This window comes from Lissotriton vulgaris, chromosome 12 (assembly GCF_964263255.1).
Source record: "Lissotriton vulgaris chromosome 12, aLisVul1.2, whole genome shotgun sequence".
Taxonomy (NCBI): domain Eukaryota; kingdom Metazoa; phylum Chordata; class Amphibia; order Caudata; family Salamandridae; genus Lissotriton; species Lissotriton vulgaris.
Genome location: NC_141700.1, coordinates 130,926,846 through 130,945,425, shown reverse-complemented (window position 1 = coordinate 130,945,425; position 18,580 = coordinate 130,926,846). Strand labels below are relative to the sequence as shown.

The following is an 18,580-nucleotide window of genomic DNA, read 5'->3' as shown; positions in this document are numbered from 1 at the left end:
TACAGTTGAGTTGTGGCGTCTCTAGTCCCCGATGATAATAAAATCACGTAGTGGCAAAACTGTACTAAGTAATCAACAAAAACAAGAACTTTCTTGTCGTTCTTGTGATCTGTTTTTCTCAAATGAACAGCAAAAATTAGATGTTTATGACAACATTGATGTTCAATATATGTCATTACAGCAAAGGTAGAATCTGCCTGTTTCTACACATTGTAAGCTCCAGCATGTTTTAATCAGATTTGCTTTAAACAGATTATAATATATTTTTTGCAATTGTTTACTAAATGCTTTTCAATGTCTTTATTTCACACAACTGATTCCACTTTTATTATTCATATCAAAGAGCTGACACCAAGAATTTAAGCAGTTTGTGAGAAGGGTGATGGTGTGACCACGTATTACACGTATTACAAGGAATAAAATATCCTCTGACGAACATTATAAGGATAATGCAAGTCATACCTGAGTTTCATGACCTTGTATAGGAACTCTGCCTTCTGGCCTGTTCCTCTATATGGTCACAGAACTCCCCTGACTTCCAATATCCTTAAAATGTACTTAACGCCATGTATTGCACCTATTACTAGGTCTTCTTTGAATTTCCTGCAATCCTTACCGTCCTTGTATTTTAAGCTTTCCTCCATGTGAGTTCCTGTTTGCAAGCTTTGTGTGTAGTGGCACCTGAAGAAGGTCAAAGCTTCAGGTGGTGTGGTGTGTACAATAAATCCTTTATCTGGCATCACAAGCCTATGACCCGTCTGACTCGTGGAGGAATGTCCCGATAGCTTATTACCTGCAAGTGCTTCACAAATCTTCCTTGGACCAGCCCGGCTCCTGCCTTTCAGGGAGTGTGCGGGTTGGACCGGTGGTTGCAGGCGGCGGACACCAGCGTTCATTTTTGAAACCAAGACTTATTCTTCATCATCAAACTTTGACCTAGAACAAGAGTGAGAAAGGGAAAAAGACGGCAGAGGTAAATATCAAAACAATGCCAAGGGAGAAAACAGAGATATAACAGAACCTGAAAGCGTTAGATTAAGCGACAGAAAGTGTAAGATGGGGGTAGGGAACGGCATGTGATAGAATCAAGACTAGGCAAGTTTTGCATTTGGCTACCAGTATTTGACAACTCCGAGCGGCTCCTTGCATGCAACTCCTCCCCCCCCCCCCCCCCCCCCCCAGTACTGTCTTAACGCATGGGCACGCTGGGCAGTTGACTGGGGGGCCCCACGAGCATAGGGGGCCGGGGCCCATGCTAATCATTGCAACAGTTTTATTCCTGTGAGTGGTTGTGTAGGCAGGGTCCAGCGTACTACTTTGCCGTGGGGAGGGAGGGGGGGCTATGATGTTGTTAAGGTGCCCCCCCCCGCCCCCAGTCCCAACGGCCCCTTCCCAATCACATGAACCTCCTTCCCCTTCTTTCTTTATAAATGAAGCAATGCTCGGATCGGGGGCTCCTGCATGGTACAACAAGACACCTCCGCCCACCCCTAACCCTTCCTTGGAGGGCGCCGGAACACTTCCTGTCGAGGCGAGAACCAGGGAACATCTGGGAAGCTGGGCTTTTAATAGGCGCCGCTGACGGAAGCGGCCCTGGTGCCGCGCGGATGAGGAGCGGGCGCCTCGTGGAGGCTGGCGGCGCGCGGATGAGGAGCGGGCGCCTCGTGGAGGCTGGCGGCGCGCGGATGAGGAGCGGGCGCCTCGTGGCCTGTCAGCGCGCGCGGATGAGGAGCGGGCGCCTCGTGGCCTGTCAGGGCGGGAGGCGGGCGTCGACCGCGGATAGTCCTTTTTTTAGGTCAGCTCCTCGCGCTCTGTGATCCCGAGGAGCCGCTCTCTCTTTCTACCACCTCTATTTTTATCTCTCCCCGGCAGCCTTTGTTCCCGGCCGCCTGCGGCCTGGCCTCGGCCGGCCTAATTCAAAGGCGGCCCGCGGAGGAGGTTGGCAGTGACGCTGCGCCCGACATCTGAGCCTTATTAGCGGCGCTGGGATCCGGGGTGGGGGGGCCGCTGCTGATGTCTGCAGCCTGGCACCTCACCCGCAACGCTTCCCGCTAAAAGGGCCTCCGTTTTCAAGGGTTCTTTAGTGCAATATCATTTATTTATGCCGCTTGGCGCTCCTGTCATTTGCTCGCTTGCTTTTGAAGGCCTTGTTCCTTCAAGTTGAGCTCGTTAGCGCGAGCCCCGGTGGGTGCATGGCAGCATTTCCTAGGATATGAGAGTTGCAGGTAATGCATTATTTTGTGAAGAGGTGGCATCAAGGTGCAGAGGCAGGGAATAATAAATGAGATCCCACACTGATAGCGGGGAGATCAGTGGCTGGGCATGAGTTGAGACTCCGCTTACCACGGTTTGAACAGTACATTTTTGTTTTAGACTGATGTGTTAGGTCAGAGGGGGCATTTGGCCCCATTGACACCCCATGTGGTGTGCCACTATGGATAAATCTATAATCACGACAAAGCACAATATGCCTCGCGATCTGTAAATCTTCTGTAACAGCGCAAAGTGCACAGTGGACTGACCGATCCATCCACTATATTGTTTTCAATTCTCTTGACCATCATATCATACCTTTACTTTCTTATATGGATATAAGAAACTAAATATGTGATGGTCAAGAGAATTGAAAACAATATTGTGGATATGTAAATTGAAAAGCATGAATTAATCTATGTTAAAAACAAATACAAAATATGTACATTTACCAAGTACAAAAGGTTTGAAATTATTTTTCATCATTCCACTGTGCACTTTGATCTGTTACAGAAGATATACAGGTCGCGTGGGATAATGTGCTGTATCTTGTGTTTTTTGCTTTCCCCCTTTTACCAGACAAAAAATCAAAAAAGTAGGCTACGCCTATTTTTTACTTGTAAACCGATGATGGTGCTTGGGTAAATGTTTGTTCGAGTCAGAGCGACCTCCCTGCCCCAGAGGGACCTTTGACATGTTCAAGTCTAGATAAATCTTTGTTCACGTCAGTTGGGAAACTTGCATCATAGGGACCCATGTTGTGTTTGATTTTGGATAAAACTATGTTGTGTTTGATTTTGGATAAATCTCTCAGGTGTGGTGTAAAGGACTTCTGTGGAGGTTGCATCGGCAAAAAGTGTTATTTCAGTCGGAGAGAACTCTTATCCAATAGCGACCTGCATGGTCTTCCAATCTGGATACATTTTGATTCGAACCCGGGTAACTCTTTGTTCAGCTTAAGTGGCACACCTGAACTGAAGTCCATTGAAATGAATTGGACCAGTGTTTGGAACCAGCAGACTTTCACTGATGTAGAATGAGCATATAACTCTATGTAAGTAATAACAGCCATGAGAGTACGGATGAGTCTTAGTTAAAGCGTATGACAGCATTCATCTGGGAATGAATGACTTTACTGAAGTGTATTAGGGTAGTGACATGGGAGTGAATAACACTCAGTCTGTATAAAGTGAGGGATGGGGAATGAATTAAGCACCATGGACATGGATGGAGTGATGCTCCATTGAAGGGAATGAGGCCAGGGATTGGGAAATAAGGGAGACTTACTGAAAGTGCCTGAAACAAGCGGCCGCAGAGCGCTTGAGACTCAGTTGAACAGTGCTGTACGGATCTGGGAATGAGTTACATCCCAGAGTCACATAGTGTGTCAAAGGTAAACATTTTCAGTTTTGATTCAGAAATAAAACACAAAGGCCTTGAGTGCCTCTGACGCCAGGGTTATTTATATTTGCACAGAGGAAAAAATTAGGGGGAAATCGTTTTAGACCTTTGTTTACAGATGGTAGGGTGGGCGGAGGTTGGGCATTTGTAGAATTGTTGAACTTTCTTCTCGGACATCGCTGTCCACATTTCGTCTAGGACTTCTCGCCTCTCTCCATTACATAGCCACGGTTCAGCTCCAAGATGAATATCCTCTAACTTTGTATTGCACTTGTGAATGTGATGCCTCTAAAATTCTGAGGGAGCGCAATCTGACTTCAGAGCCATCAGCTCTGGCATACAATAAAGAAAAGTAAGTGTTACTTTGCTTTTGGCGCTCTGGCTGAAAATCCACATCTTGCATATCAAGATCTTAGGACAATGCAATCCTTTTCCCGACTCTTCTGTGTCAAAACGCTTCAGCTATGAATACACGCTGCACTTATGTTGAGAGCTTCATTGATATAGTGCCTCACTGTAAGCTATATGCCTTTCGTAGCAGTGTGCTTCCACTTCTGCTTGAACCTGACAGGGATGGCCTTGAATGCTTTTGAAGACCTGCTTTACCTTTCTGGTTTCTTATACGTTGCTGGAGTACCTTGGGTCAAAAGCAAAGTGGTCTTCAGTCAAATCATGTAATTTCCCTAATAAAGGTGGTTTTAAATACTGATTTGTAGGACAAGTCTTCCGACAATCAATTAACCAAACCTTGCAAGCTGTGCGTAATCTGTACAATAATAGTAATGATAAGTGTGGGAAGTCCACATTTCTTCTTAGGAGTCCATTGTTGACGAGGCCAAATAATGAGGCAGACAAACATCGAAGCCGCAGGGCCTTGATTTCCTCCACACCTCTTCTGCCGCCCTACACTCCCTGTCTCTTTATTACACTCTTGATAGTTCTTTTTTCAAACTTGCTTTTTCTCTTTATTACTGTTTTCCTATCTTTCTCTTCCTCCTTCTTTCTCCCTCTTCTGCCTTTCTCTGTCATCCAGAAAGTTGGGTGGAATAAGAGTAGGCCTGCTGGGAAATTTTCCCATTTTCCTACTTCCAGCCAATTGGATCTCGGTCCTTTATTCGCCACTCTGCGAGGGCAGCCCTAATTGGGTGAAAGACCGAAATTTGAGATATCTTTCACTTCTTTAGGGTATGATATATTGCAAGCATTTGTACAGAGCATTTTTATCATTTGAATGGCTCGGTCAGTTTTTAGGATCTGGGCAATATGACTACGAGGTTCATGTTGGCCGGAGTCCGGGTGGTGTGTAGCCACTGCACTGGGTTGTGTTTAGTATTTTTTTTCAGTACTGAATCCTGCTGAATAGAGAACTGGTGCACCACTAATTCTGGCAGATGCACAAATCTACTCAATCCAGTATTTTATACCATGGGCCTCATTTATGAAAAGTGACGCATCGCTGCGTGAAAACAGCGATGCATCACTTTTCATTGCGCCCTCCTTGCGACACCAATGATGCGTCATATTTGCAGTATGACGCATCATGGCGCAAGGAGTTACAAATACGTCAGTATTTCTGACGTATCTGTAGGCGCAAAAGTGACGCATTGCTGGAGTGTGTCACAAAAGTGACGCAACTCCAGCAATGTGTCCTTTCACATGGGGCAAGCCCCATGTGAAAGGGCCTGCGTCAGTCTTACGCCTGCTGTGAGGCAGGCGCAAGATTTTGACACAACAGCGTCTTAAAAGTGACGCAGGGTAATCTCATAGATTTCACTGCATCACTTCTACGACCCTTCCTTGCGTCAATACGCCCCCCTTGCATACATTATACCTGGCGCAGGTATAATGTGGCGCAGGGGTTTACAAAGTGACGCATCTACCTAGATGCGTCACTTTGTAAATATGGTGCAACAAGGCACATTTTTTACGCTGCTGGTGCGTCACCAAAAAGTGACGCACCGGCGGCGTAAAAGTGACGCATGGCCTCATAAATGAGGCCCCATGTATTTCGGCTTTATTCAGATGTTTCCATTGGAATGGATGTGTTATGTATAAAACTTTTTTTGATTGTCATCAATGACGGCATAAATACTTATTTTATTGTCACTATTTCTGCTGCTGAAGTCAATCCGCTCTTGTGTTTCTTGTCACCCAGAAAGTTGCGCCTTGAGAAGGAGTTGGCAGCTGAACTGTGGCGGATCCGGTGGGAAGACATTCAGACCAGCCAGATGGAGAAGAACCTGCGCAGTGCTGGAAGCAAGCTGACGCTTTCCTTGGTAAGGGCGCCCGTGGGGTGAGCGACTGCACTTAGGGCAGGGGCCAGTGCTTAGCATGGGCCAGTAAGTGCAGGTTGTTCGCACTAGCACTCATCTTTGGAGACTATGACTTAGTTTTCAATATAGGCTTTTATCCTGGAGCCAGAGAGAGAGGGGCAGAAAACAGAGGAAGAGAAAGACAGGAAAATAGAGACTACCGAGAAAGCAGTGATAAAAAAGAACCACAAGAGTGGGATAACGAGGAAGGAGGTGTATGCTGAATGAAGAAGAGGCATGAGGTGGAATAAAGGACTAGTCAGCCTTGGTATTCAGCAACCCGAGCTTTTGGGGGTATTGACTGCAGCCTTCTAATATAATATTGGTGATGTGTTCCACAACTGAATACGTTTTGGATGTGCCCTTTAGGGTACACTGATAAATGATGTATTAAAGGCAAAGGGTCTGTAGGCAAGATTGGAGCTTCCAATGATCTCTGCTGTGACGATGATGAATTCTAGGGTTCATTTTAAATATGTTGGTTTTGAAGTTATCAGTTTATAAGTCTGGCCTAGAGACATATTTTGCTGCCTCACCCTCCTCATGCAACTAAATAATACATACTTCCATAGCAGGGCGTTGGGTCAGTCCTCTGCATCCAATTGGTTTACTGAACTGTCATTGCCCACCATAGTACGGATCACTGGTACACACAGTACGGACCGTGGTCCGCTTGCGTTCTACCTAATAATTTCATGCGTCCCCTGGTAAACAGCAGCACCATCCTCATTCATTAAAATGTGCTGCTTAATCTCACAAGTCACCTTCTTTATTTCGCCAATATGAAATTGTGCGTGTGACAGCCACATATAATTCCTTTTTGAACAAGAAAAGAGTAAAAGTTTGTATTCTCAAACTCACGTTTTATTGTTTGATGGTGTGTGTATATCGTTCATATGGTCTTTCAAAATTCATTTGTTAAATACGATTTGAATTGATCTGTTGTATTAATGACTCAGAGTATAGCAATTGTACTACCCAACAGAACCAACTGATTATTATATTAATTAATACCCAGGTTCTGAGGAACACTGGGTCACCCCATTATCCTTAATGGGCTAATTTCTAGAGGGCTGCATTTGAAAACCAATTTTAGATAGCTGAGCACATGCACAGGAGTGAATGTTGGGCATTCTCATTACTGCTGATCCATCAGTCAGTGACGTCACATCACTAGTGGGAAAATAATTCCCAATAAAAGTAAACTGCTGTGTTGTATACAGAGCCATTTGTACAGCAGTCACTCCTGAGCCTCCCCTCGCTGCAGCCATGCCTCGTCCTGCCATCAGTGTTCTCAGATGCTCTCATGTGCCTCTCATCTGAGGCCAAAGGAACTTGCCCGAAAACCTGCATGCTTGTTTAACTGCATATATCTGGGGAAGTGGGGTGTTTGTAAAAAGCGAGGTGGGGTGAGATGATTTGTGTAAGAAAGTGGGTTATTGATTGGGGTGAGTGACTCCCTACCTCAAGGAATAATCACAATCCCGTCGGTGGGAACCCTTGAGGTTACTAAATGAACCTGAGCTACACCCTGCACAGAGCAGACAAGCTTAATTTAGGGCAATGTGTAAAGTATTGTAACCAAACATGGCGCTAAAGAGCATAGAGAGCTAAGGATAGTCTGCGGTTACGGTACACCAGGTTTTTGGTTCCGAGTGAATTTGCGCGGGTCGGATTCGTCAACCAGGGCTGCTCTGGTCAAAGATTTTACCTTCATATTTCGTTGTTTAATTCTCAATCTCTACACAAGTACACTTTTAAAGAAGGCCCAGTTCTCGCTGAGTTTCCGCAGATTCGGAAACTGTTCTGAAGCAGGTGCCTAGAGTTGCCACATTTATGCCTCACACTAGCTAGTCGGCGGGTATGACTTCTGGGCATACCCTAACCAATGGGGTAAAAGTTCCCGGGGACAACCGTACTCACTTTGGACATGTACAAGATGACATAAGTCTTCGGCCACCCTAAACTTGGGCTCTGAGGGCTTGGGTTATGTGTGGGAAGTGTACTATGGTAATCTTGGTGTCATCCTAAATCTAACATTAAAATCCAGTTTGAATTAACCACTGTACCCACAGTAAACCCAGGGAAAGAAGTCTGGTAGGATAAAAGCAGAGTCCTTCAGCAACCAGACAGTGAATCCACAAGAATAAAAATGTTCCTATCGTAACAGAAATTTTCAATTCTATCAAGGACACAGAGGCTGTACTCTTGTCACTTTATTCTCAACAGTAGCCATATTAAACATCAGGACAATAAACTTCATTTCTCAAGAACCACTGGGAAAGGATAGAACTTCAGTGCAGCCAATCAGCACGCAAGGTCTCTCTTCATATCACCCTGTAGACTTTCTTGCCTCCACTTTCCTCCTGCGATAAAAGCCAAGGGTGACGTGTTTCAGTCCTGTTAAGACGACTCTGCTCCTATAGAAGAAGAGTGTAGAGTTGAGTTGAGGGGTTTAGAGTTCAGTAGTTCAGTGGCAGAGAGTGTCGTAAAGTGCAGTGTCATAGACTGGAGTGGCGCAAAGTTGAGTGCCGCAAATTGGAGTGCCGTAGAATGGAGTGGGGTGAAATAGGGTGGAGTGAGTTGGAGGGGATTTAGGTAGTGGGGTGGATTGGACTGGAGTAGATTGGGGTGGATTGGTTTGGGGTAGAGTGGATTGGATCGAGTGGAGTAGAGTGGAGTGAAGTGGGTGGACTGGATGGGGTAGATTGAGTTGAGTGGGGTGGATTGAAACGGGGTGAGGTGAATTGGATTGGGGTGGAATGGGGTAGATCAGATTGGTTTGGGATATTTTGGAGTGAGGTGAATTAGAGTGGAGTGGAGGGGTGGATTGGATTGGACTGGAGGAGGTGGATTGGAGTGGGGCAGATTGGATTTGAATGTATTGGATTGGAGTGGGGTGGATTTGGGTTGGGGTGGATTGGAGACTGGTGGGCTGGATTGATTGGATCGATTGGGGTGGGCTGAACTGGTGTGGGGTGGATTGGATTGGGTTAGAGGGTTGAGGATTGGAGTACAATGACGTGGATTGGATTGGAGTTAGGTCGAATGAAATGGGGTGAAGTGGATTGGATTGGGGTGGGGTGGGGTGGACTGGAGTGAGGTGGAATGGAGCAGGATACATTTGAGTGTGGTGGATTGAAGTGGAGTGGGATGGATTGGAGTGGAGTAGATTTGATTGCAGGGGGTGGATTGGGTTGGGGTGGGATTAATTGGATTGAGGTGGATTGGATTGGGTGTGGGGACTGGAGTTGGGTGGGATGGCGTGGATTGGAGTGAGGTAGATTGCATTTGACTAGGTTGAGGTGGATTGGATTGGTGTGGGGTGAGCTGGATTGGAGTGGGGTGGATTGGATTGGACGGAGTGGATTGTGTGAGGCAGATTGTTTTAGTTATGAGTGGGGCTGATTGGAGTGGGTTACACCGTTTTTTTTATTGCAGTGCAGCAGATTGTTTTGGATTGGAGTGGGGCAGAAAATTTTCGATTGGAGTGGGGTGGTCCGGTTTGGATTAGTGTGGGGCAGATTATTTTGTATGGGAGTGAGGCAGATTGGTTTGGATTGGAGTGAGGTGGATTAGATTGAGTGGGGTGGATTGAGAAGGGAGTGGCATGAATTGGATTAGGGTGAGGTGGATACGATTGGAGTGGGGTAGTTTGAATTGGGGTGGATTGCATTGGAGTGGGGTGGATCGAATTGGGGTGAGGTGGACTGTGGTGGATTGGGATGGAGTGGATGGACTGGTTTGGAGTGGGGCGTATTGGAGTGGGAAAAGATTAGAGTAGAGCAGATTGGAGTTGGGCAGATGGTTTTGGATTGGAGTGGGGCAGATTGGAGTGGGCAGATTGTTTTGGATTAGAGTGGGGCAAATTGGAGTGGGCAGATTGTTTTGGATTAGAGTGGGGCAAATTGGAGTGGACAGTCTGTTTTGCATTGGAGTGGGGCAAATTAGAATGGGGTGGATTGGAGTGGGGAAGAATGCGAGGGCAGCAAATTGTTCTGGATTGAAGTGGGGCAGATTGAAGTGGGATGGATTGGAGTGAAGCAGATTGCTTTGGATTGGAGTGGGGCAGATTCTTTTAGATTGGAGTGGGGCAGATTCTTTTAGATTGGAGTGGGGCAGAATGTTTTGGATTGGAGCAGGCAGATTGTTTTGGATTGGAGTGGGGCAGATTGTTTTGAATTAGAATAGGGCAGATTGGAGTGTGGAAGATTGGAATGGGGCAGATTGTTTTGGAGTGGAGTGGAGCAGATTGTTTTTTCGTGGGACAAATTGGAGTGGGGTAAGGTGGGAGGATGGAGTCTGATGGACTGGAGGCGATTGGGGTAAGTGGGTTGGATTGGAGTGGGGTGAGGTGGAGTGGATTGGCGTGAATTGGAGTGTGGCAGGTTTGAGTGGAGTGGGTTGAGGTGTACTGCACAATTATTTGTTGAAGCATCATTTCAGAAATTACACATAGGAAAGAAACAATGTCGCTTTGTAATAACATAATCCTCATCTTATGAGAACAGCGCCCACGATCAAAAAGAAAAGAAAACATGAGTGCAAAGTGAGAAAAGAAGACTTGGCAAAATAAAAGAAAGTTTACTATAGAAAATAAATCTTTGCAATTTTGTTTGTCCTGCTGGGCATGTTTGTGCCAATCACACGCCTTCAGTTTTCTAGGCCACTAAAAGTTAAAAAGAACAAAATAGTACCTCTATCACGTCGGGAGCAGCGTATGGCCACTGATTAAGTTGAATCAATCAGTTCTTGGTCCCTGCTCCACAGAGAGGAACAGAAATTATGTTAGGCCTGCCTTGCCAAATTACGAGTCTGTAAAGAAGAGTGCAGATCAAGCCAACAAAATGGTAAGCAAAGGATGGACTTCCCGCCCGTTTCTGTATACAAGAGTCTCTCGCAAACAAGACGCATGGTCTACCCAAAATACTGACTTTAAAACAGCTCCCTGCCAGGCTCTATACTCACATCCTTAACTTTGGAGACAAAAACACTTTTTTCTCAACAATGGCTCTAAAAACGCTTAAGGTAACTAGCATTCCCTTGGGGTATTGGCTTATTTCGTTTTTTGTGTTTCTGTACTTTTAGTTTCATGCAACATATGATGACTTTTGTAGTCGGGGCACAAGTCCTAAATAAAAAGTGGGGTGACTGACCAAGCTAGGCAGTATGCAAGTGACATCATGGTGCCGGGGGTCACAGCGCATGACATCATGGTGGATGACATCTCATGTGGGCATCACAGGAAGTGATCTCACAAGAAGGGACATCAGATATTAAGACCACAAACATATGTTCAACATGTCTAGCATGAGTACATTTAATCGCATTGCAAGATTTAACAAATTTGATTTTGTGTCAGGGTTGTGCCAAAAAGTGGCACAACCCCTACCCAAAATCTGGGCCTCAACTATTGCATAATCGTTTTTATTTGCCACAAAGAAATTGGCAACAAGGAGAAATATTGCAATAGATCTGTTTCGCTTAGTTGGTTGCAAAGTATGCATTTAAAAGTATCTTATGGTGTTAAAACACCTGCTGCAGAGATCTTTCTGTGCTCAGTAAATCTCAGGGCATAATAGTAATAGTAAGATAGCTCTGGAGGTTAATGCATTTGCTGAAGACATCTGCGTTTTGCTAGTCCCAGTTTTGAATCAAAGTATTATAGACAGTTAATGTGTCACCTGCTAAGCTCATCATGCAACATGCAGATGACATATTTTTATTTTATGTAGATTGCTACGTGGGTTACTGCTTTTAACAGAGATTCTTTTGCTACTTGTCCTTACACTCTTTGTGTGGGACGCTGTTTTTCTAACACAAGCTCCAAGGTATCGGACACGGTTACCTGGAACTACACGGAGCCCCGAGATTTTATATCGGAGTGGTTACATACTTTGCCACTCTTTATTTGATTGGACTTTTTAGCGCTTGACAATAGCAATCGTCCTGACCTCGTAGATGATTAACCTACAGATATTTATTAGTTGACGTAACTACATATGGTGCATCGTTTGGATTTAATATTGAGAAGACTTGTGAATATACATTTTTTTAGTCTCCTTGTAATCGTCCTGATCTTATGGATGATTATCTTACAGACATCAATTATTTGACCCTACTACATTTGGTGCACCTTTGGATTTCATGTTGTGAAGATTTGTGAATTTACATCTTTTTAGCCTTCTTGGAATTACCCGATTTTTTTCTCTCCTTCATCAGCTTGTCTTCACAGCAGATATTATCTATCTTCAGCCTTGAGAAAGTTATGGTACCTATCTAGTACCTACGAAACACATGTCGCCTGTTTTCATTATGATGATTTGAAGAATAAAAAGAAACGAAGATTCTCAGATTCTGAAGGATTTTGACTGATTTTTTCTGTCCTGTATTATTCATTGTTACAAAATATATTGCTTGATGGTGATTACTAGATTCCCAATTTTTTTTACTGCTATTTAGGATGGTGCACGCTTAACCCAGTTCTCTTTTGATTCTTTTGCTACTTGCAGTTCATAAATTGCAATCAATCTAGTATAGCACAGTGAGCTGTGGAGGATATGTGACTCCTACACCTGTAACCGTCACTGTCTTATATAACACATCTTGTTCACTGATATACACACTTACACGATTTATCGTAAATATATAGGGCCTCATTTATGAAAAGTGATGTATCGTTGCGTGAAAACAGCGATGCACCATTTTTCACTGCGCCCTCCTTGCGACACCAATGATGCTTCATATTTACAGTATGACGCATCAGGGCGCAAGGAGTTACAGATACGTCAGTATTTCTGACGTATCTGTATGCCGCAAAAGTGACGCTTTGCTGGAGTGTGTCACAAAAGGGACGCAACTCCAACAATGTGTCCTTTCGCATGCGGCAAGTCCCATGTGAAAGGACCTGCTGCATTGGTCCAGGTCGTGATCTCCTTGGTATTATCCCGCCTTGACTTCTCGAAATCCCTATACCATGGACTCCCACAGTCACTGCTCCGCCGTCTCCAAATTGTACAAAATCAGGCTGCCAGACTTATTTATAAAACTCCAAAGTGGCAATCAGCAAAACCACTATTGCGCAAACTGCACTGGCTGTCAGTTGAGCAAAGGGCGGCCTTTAGGATCGGCTGCCTGACTTTCAAGGCTCTCCACTGCACTAGTCCTGATTTCCTCAAAACATTGATCACGCAGCACCGCCCGGTGCGCAACCTCCGTTCGGCTCACCTTCACCTGCTGGTCGCCCCTACAGTAAAACTCAAAAAGTTTGGCGGCCGCAGGTTTGCCCACCTGGCCCCTAAATTATGGAATCCTTTCCCCTTGTCAGTCAAGTCCAGCTCCTCCCAACTGAATTTTAGGAAACTTTTGAAAACCCGGCTTTTCACCCAAACTGGTTAGTCCGCCCCCTGCAATCTCTGCACTCTTTCTTTTAGCGCCAGGAAACTTATGGTGTCAGCGCGCTTTATAAATCTCGGTTAAGATAAGATAAGATAAGATAAGTCTTACGCCTGCTGTGAGGCAGGCATAAGAAATTGACGCATTTGTGTCCTAGAAGTGACGCAGTGAAATCTTATATATTTCACTGCGTCACTTCTATGACCCTTTTTTGCATCAGAATGACCCCCTGCATACATTATACCTGGCGTAGGTATAATGTAGCGCAGGGCTTTACAAAGTGATGCATCTACCTAGATGCGTCACTTTGTAAATATGGTGCAACAAGGCACATTTTTTACACTGCTGGTGTGAGGTTCCGTGACAATTGTAAGTGGTGTTTTTGACTCGCACGAATATGGTCGAGTCTGGTATCTATGAACCGCAAATGACGAGTTTAGTAAGTGTGCGCAGTTTCGCTGTGCTAACTTAAACCGTTCGTTTGTTATGTGGGCTTTTCATCTGTACCCACGGGTTCCATCTTAGATACGGCATCCATTTTGTCTCTTGCCCTCAAGTAGTCAGCGAACGGACGCTGTCCGCTTCGCGACCCTGGGACTCCCAAGATATTTGCGGAAGACACATGTTCTTTGAAAGTGTCTTTATGACGAGGGGGTTGCTGCTGTAAGGCAGATGGCGCCGCTCGAGGCTCATCTTGCCGCACGGACTTATTGTCTCAGCCGTGCATCTCATTAGGCACGTCCCTTTGATGCCTGTATCTCGTGCTTCTCGATACCTCCCCTTTTACACCCTTTCCGATCTCCCCACTGTCTCCGTCTTCCTCTGCACCTGTCTTCGTTCCTATTTCGATTTACTTTATAGCTGATTGGAATTTGCTAATGGTGGGAAGATGGGTTTTTACAGTTGGGAACCGCCAAATGTTTCCGCACTTATGTTCCGGACCTTATGTGTTTCAAAGTGACCAAAGCGACCCCTCTGAGAGCTAAATGTGGGAACCGGGTTGTAAACTATTGTGTCTCATGTTATCCTATGGGTAAAAACTGTATAAAAGGAGCGATCCACAAAACCAATTTGAAGCAGTCTCCCCGAACTACACTCGATGTACTTCCTGTGACTTCTGTGTTCCCTGCAGTAAATAAACCTTGACTCTTTGACGCCGAAGGAAGTGTCCCGTGTCTCTGTGACTTGTACGCCGGAGCAGGTTACCCACGAAGGTTTCAGGTGTTGTGCCCTGGCACCGCTGGGTCCAAAAGAACCCAGTCCTTCAGTTGGCGCCCAACTCGTGGGGCTGCATCAGTGGTACCGGTCCAAGCCCGACGATCGTGAGGAACTTCGTGTGAAATCTCCGAGGGAAGGTGCACCCCGCTTCATCGATCCTGTTGTCGAAACAAGTGGCCCGAAGACTTTTCCCGCGAAGATTCCCGCCTCCTAACGGCTGCGACGGACTGCTGCCCTGACTGTAGACCTGTTTTGGCGCCTGGCGTAGACCTTGGTATAGCGAGACGATTGACGGGCCTTCCTGAGGACGCCATTGATCTTTGAGTTAAGTATTTGTGGGTCGCTCCCAGAGTTCTTGGTTGTAGACACTTTAGCGAGTGTCTTTGTTGTAAACACTTTAGCGAGTGTTTTTGTTGTAGACACTTTAGCGAGTGTTTTTGTTGTAGACACTTTAGCGAGTGTCTTTGTTGTAAACACTTTAGCGAGTGTTTTTGTTGTACACGCTGTGTGAGTGTTTTTGTTGGTGACACTTTGCTAGCGTACTTTGTTGTTGTATTTGTTTGACGACTGCAGCCGCCAAAGACCGAGGGTTTTGTTCTTGCTGGGACTTGGTAAATCCCGTAACCCTTGAAGTTTGTGAAACTCGGCTAGTGTGCAAGATGCCTGGTCGCAGTACTTTGTTCAGTTGCTTTAGACCTTGTGGTGCGGATTCCCTGCTGGAGGACTCGTGTCCGATACCTCCGGTTGGAACTCCTACTTATGACTTATATAGCAAACATGGGCTAGGCCCGATTGCTTTTAACGATTATTGGATAAAATATACAAAGAAAGACGGCGATCTTCGTTGGCCACCTCACGGTAGCTTCGAAGCGTCGATCTTAGATAATTTGGAAATAAAGTTGTTCGAACGTAAATCAAGGCCGGCCATGTTTGATGCCTTTCGGTTCTGGCGCAAAGAAGCCCGACAGAAAGAAATCAGACAGAATAAACGTAGTGAGCGAGATAATGTTGCTACTATAGTGAAGAAAGCTGAGCAGTTTCAGCGTGATAAGGAGGATAAGGATAAGGAAGTGTTTGAGAGGCTACAGCGTATGTCCATAGATAAATGCTATCCTGTTTTGCCTACGGAGTCGGATAAGAAGGAAGAGGCAGTTGAGGATTCTTTAATGTCCTATCTTATGAAGTCGCCACCTCCGTACGTACAGGGTACCGCAGCTCCTGTGGTCCCTGCCGTACCTGTTCTTCCACCTGTTATTCCTCCGCCTGTTCCTCAACCTGCACCCGCTCTTCCGACTGTTCCTGCTCCTTTGCCTGTTTCTATTCCTACTGCTCCTCCGCTTCCACATACTCCTGTTCCCGCTACTGCTCACGCTACTGCTCCTGTGTTGTTAACCCCTGTTGTTGCTAATGTTTCTACTCCTTCTCTTGTTAGTCCTGTGTCTTACTCTTCTCCCTCTACTCGTAACCGTAATTCTCCCAGTGTGACAAACTTCTTTCAGTCGCTCGGACCTGTTTTTGGGTCTGCTGGTTCTGATGGTCCTCAGAGACGTAGCCAGCTTCCTGGTAATAGAGAACGTGTTGCGCTATACAATATGGCGATGGGTTGGATGGTAAACCCTGTTAGAAATCCACCTCGTGTTGTCCTCGAAACGTTTGATCAATTCAACATACCAACTCAGAGATATGTGTTTGATGAAATGTGCAAGTTCTTACATGATCAGATAGTGGCCTATGCGCCTGACGAGGTGCTGACCGCCCTGTCTGAACTTCGGCTTCAGTTCGCAACTGGACTGATAGTCGACACTAATGTCCGACGTGCTATTGAGCGGTTACTATCTCTTCGTCCCGCTCCTATTCCTCATGCATTGTTCGTTGAGGACATTGAGAAACAAGATGAGTCTGGCCAATATCCTATGCGTGAAGTTCCGCCGGTTTGGGTACCAGCTGATAATACTGCTGCCCAGCCAGTTCCGGCACATTTCCAGAGAGTGTGGATACACCTCCCATGGAAACGATCGGAAGTGCTTCAGGTGAAACAAACTTTGCCCGATCCTCGCAAAAATCCAGCTGGGTATTATAAGGAATTATCGCAGCTCGTAGACGCTACGATAATGAATCTTGCCGATATCGACATGTTGTTTGGCAATGTCGTACCGCAACCGGTATGGGCTAAGATTCGTCACCAAGATCACGCAAATGAATTAGGTGGTGATTGGGCTGCCATCACAGCGGCAGACGCTGGACAAGTGGCTGCTACTAAACCCGATCAGTTGATTGCTCTTCTCCCCCAGCGAATCATTACATTAATGAAAACGCTTATGCCAGCTATGAGGGTAAATTGGGACAAGTTGTCAGCCTGTAAGCAGAAGAAAGATGAGAGTGTATCAGACTTCTTCACGAGGTTTGAGGAAACATTCGTTGACCATAGTGGACAGGATATGGGTACTGAGGGTGGACAACGGTTGTTTGTGGATAAATTCGTATCGAACTTATTGCCCGACTTGAGCAATAAATTGAAGAATTCAGAAAGTGCGTGGGCCGTTTCTACCTCAGCTCAGATATTGGCTACGGCACAATATTACGAAAATAGAGAAAAAGAGGAAACTGACCGTGCTGATAAAAAGACGAAAGAGCTAAAAACTAAAGTGTTGTTGCAACAAGCATATCCGCCGCGTTCTAATCAGAATGCGCCTCAGCAGAATAGATCACAGTCGCAATCGAATCGATCGCAGCCGCGTAATGATTCCTCTTTCCAAAGATCTTCATTAGGGTACAATCAATGTGCTTATTGTAGACAGGAGGGACACATTAAATTTGATTGTCCTGCTTTAAATGACCGTAATAGTGGTAATTCGTCTAGAGGAGGCCGTGGTGGTTCACAGCACGCATCACGTGGTAGAGGTCGTGGTGCTCAGAACGACCGCTCTGACAATTCATCAACTCCTAATAACTGTTTCGATCAACGTGGATCATCGCAAGGACGATCTGCGCAGTACAATGTAGACGATTATTACGTCGATCAGGGAACTGACGAACGTAATTACTAGGACAGCCAAAGACAAGGAGAGGGAGTGGTATCAGTTCCGGTTGATCAGAGAGGGCCTTACGTCGCAGTTGCTACATCGGGCGTCGTTGAGCCTTTTCTGTTGGACACTGGTGCAGCGAACAGTTCTATCATGCATTCGAAACTCCCTGGCGCACCTTTGTCTGGCTTAACAAATGTTTCCGTTGGATTCTCTGGCGCCCCCGTTAGCAATCCAGTTTCACACCCTTTGCCCCTTAAAATTGGGCCTCGTGAGCTCGAAGCTCCATTGATTTTGACCACTGGTTGTGGTGAAAATCTTTTGGGTCTGGATTTGCTTAAACGTTTGTATGCAACTTTGTATTGTTCTCCTGCGGGTGTAAAGCTTACGTTAGGAGAGAGAGTAGTCTCTCCCATGTATTTGTCCCTCGATAAGCTTCCACCGGAATTGGATTCTCTTCCTGCGTCTTTGTGGGCGACGGGTCCAAATGATGTGGGCCTACTTGATATCTCCCCTTATGTTGTTCAGTTGAAATCGAATGTGCGATTGCCACGTATTCCCCAATACCGTATCTCCCTTGATGGTGAACGAGCTTTGTTAGCGATCATCTATGATTTGATCGAGAAAGATGTTATTGAGGAGACTCGGGGAAACGTGTGCAATAGCCCTGTACTGCCCATTCTTAAACGTACTGATCCTACCAAACCGCCTGTTTATCGTTTTGTTATCGATTTACGGGAGGTAAATAAAATTGTGGTTCCTCAATTCCCTGTTGTGCCTGACATCACGGCGCTACTGACTCTGATTCCAGCTACTGCTTCGTGGTTCTCGGTGATTGATTTGAAAAATGCGTTTTTCAGCATCCCGATCGCCGAAGAGAGCAGGGACCTTTTCGGTTTCTCTCTTGGTGGACGTAGCTTCCGGTTCAAACGCGCTCCTCAGGGCTACTGTGAAAGTCCATCGATTTACAGTCAAGCT

The 18,580-nt window shown here is 45.7% G+C and overlaps 1 protein-coding gene across 1 annotated transcript in view; it reads left to right on the top strand.

Annotated features, from left to right (window-relative positions):
* Positions 1 to 18,580, top strand: part of NPR1 (natriuretic peptide receptor 1) — a 790,721-nt gene that overhangs the window by 514,466 nt on the left and 257,675 nt on the right. Inside the window, exon 8 of the mRNA XM_086947572.1 lies at positions 5,810 to 5,930. Within this exon, the coding sequence (XP_086803698.1) occupies positions 5,810 to 5,930 (121 nt within the window). The remainder of the gene's footprint in view (positions 1 to 5,809; positions 5,931 to 18,580) is intronic.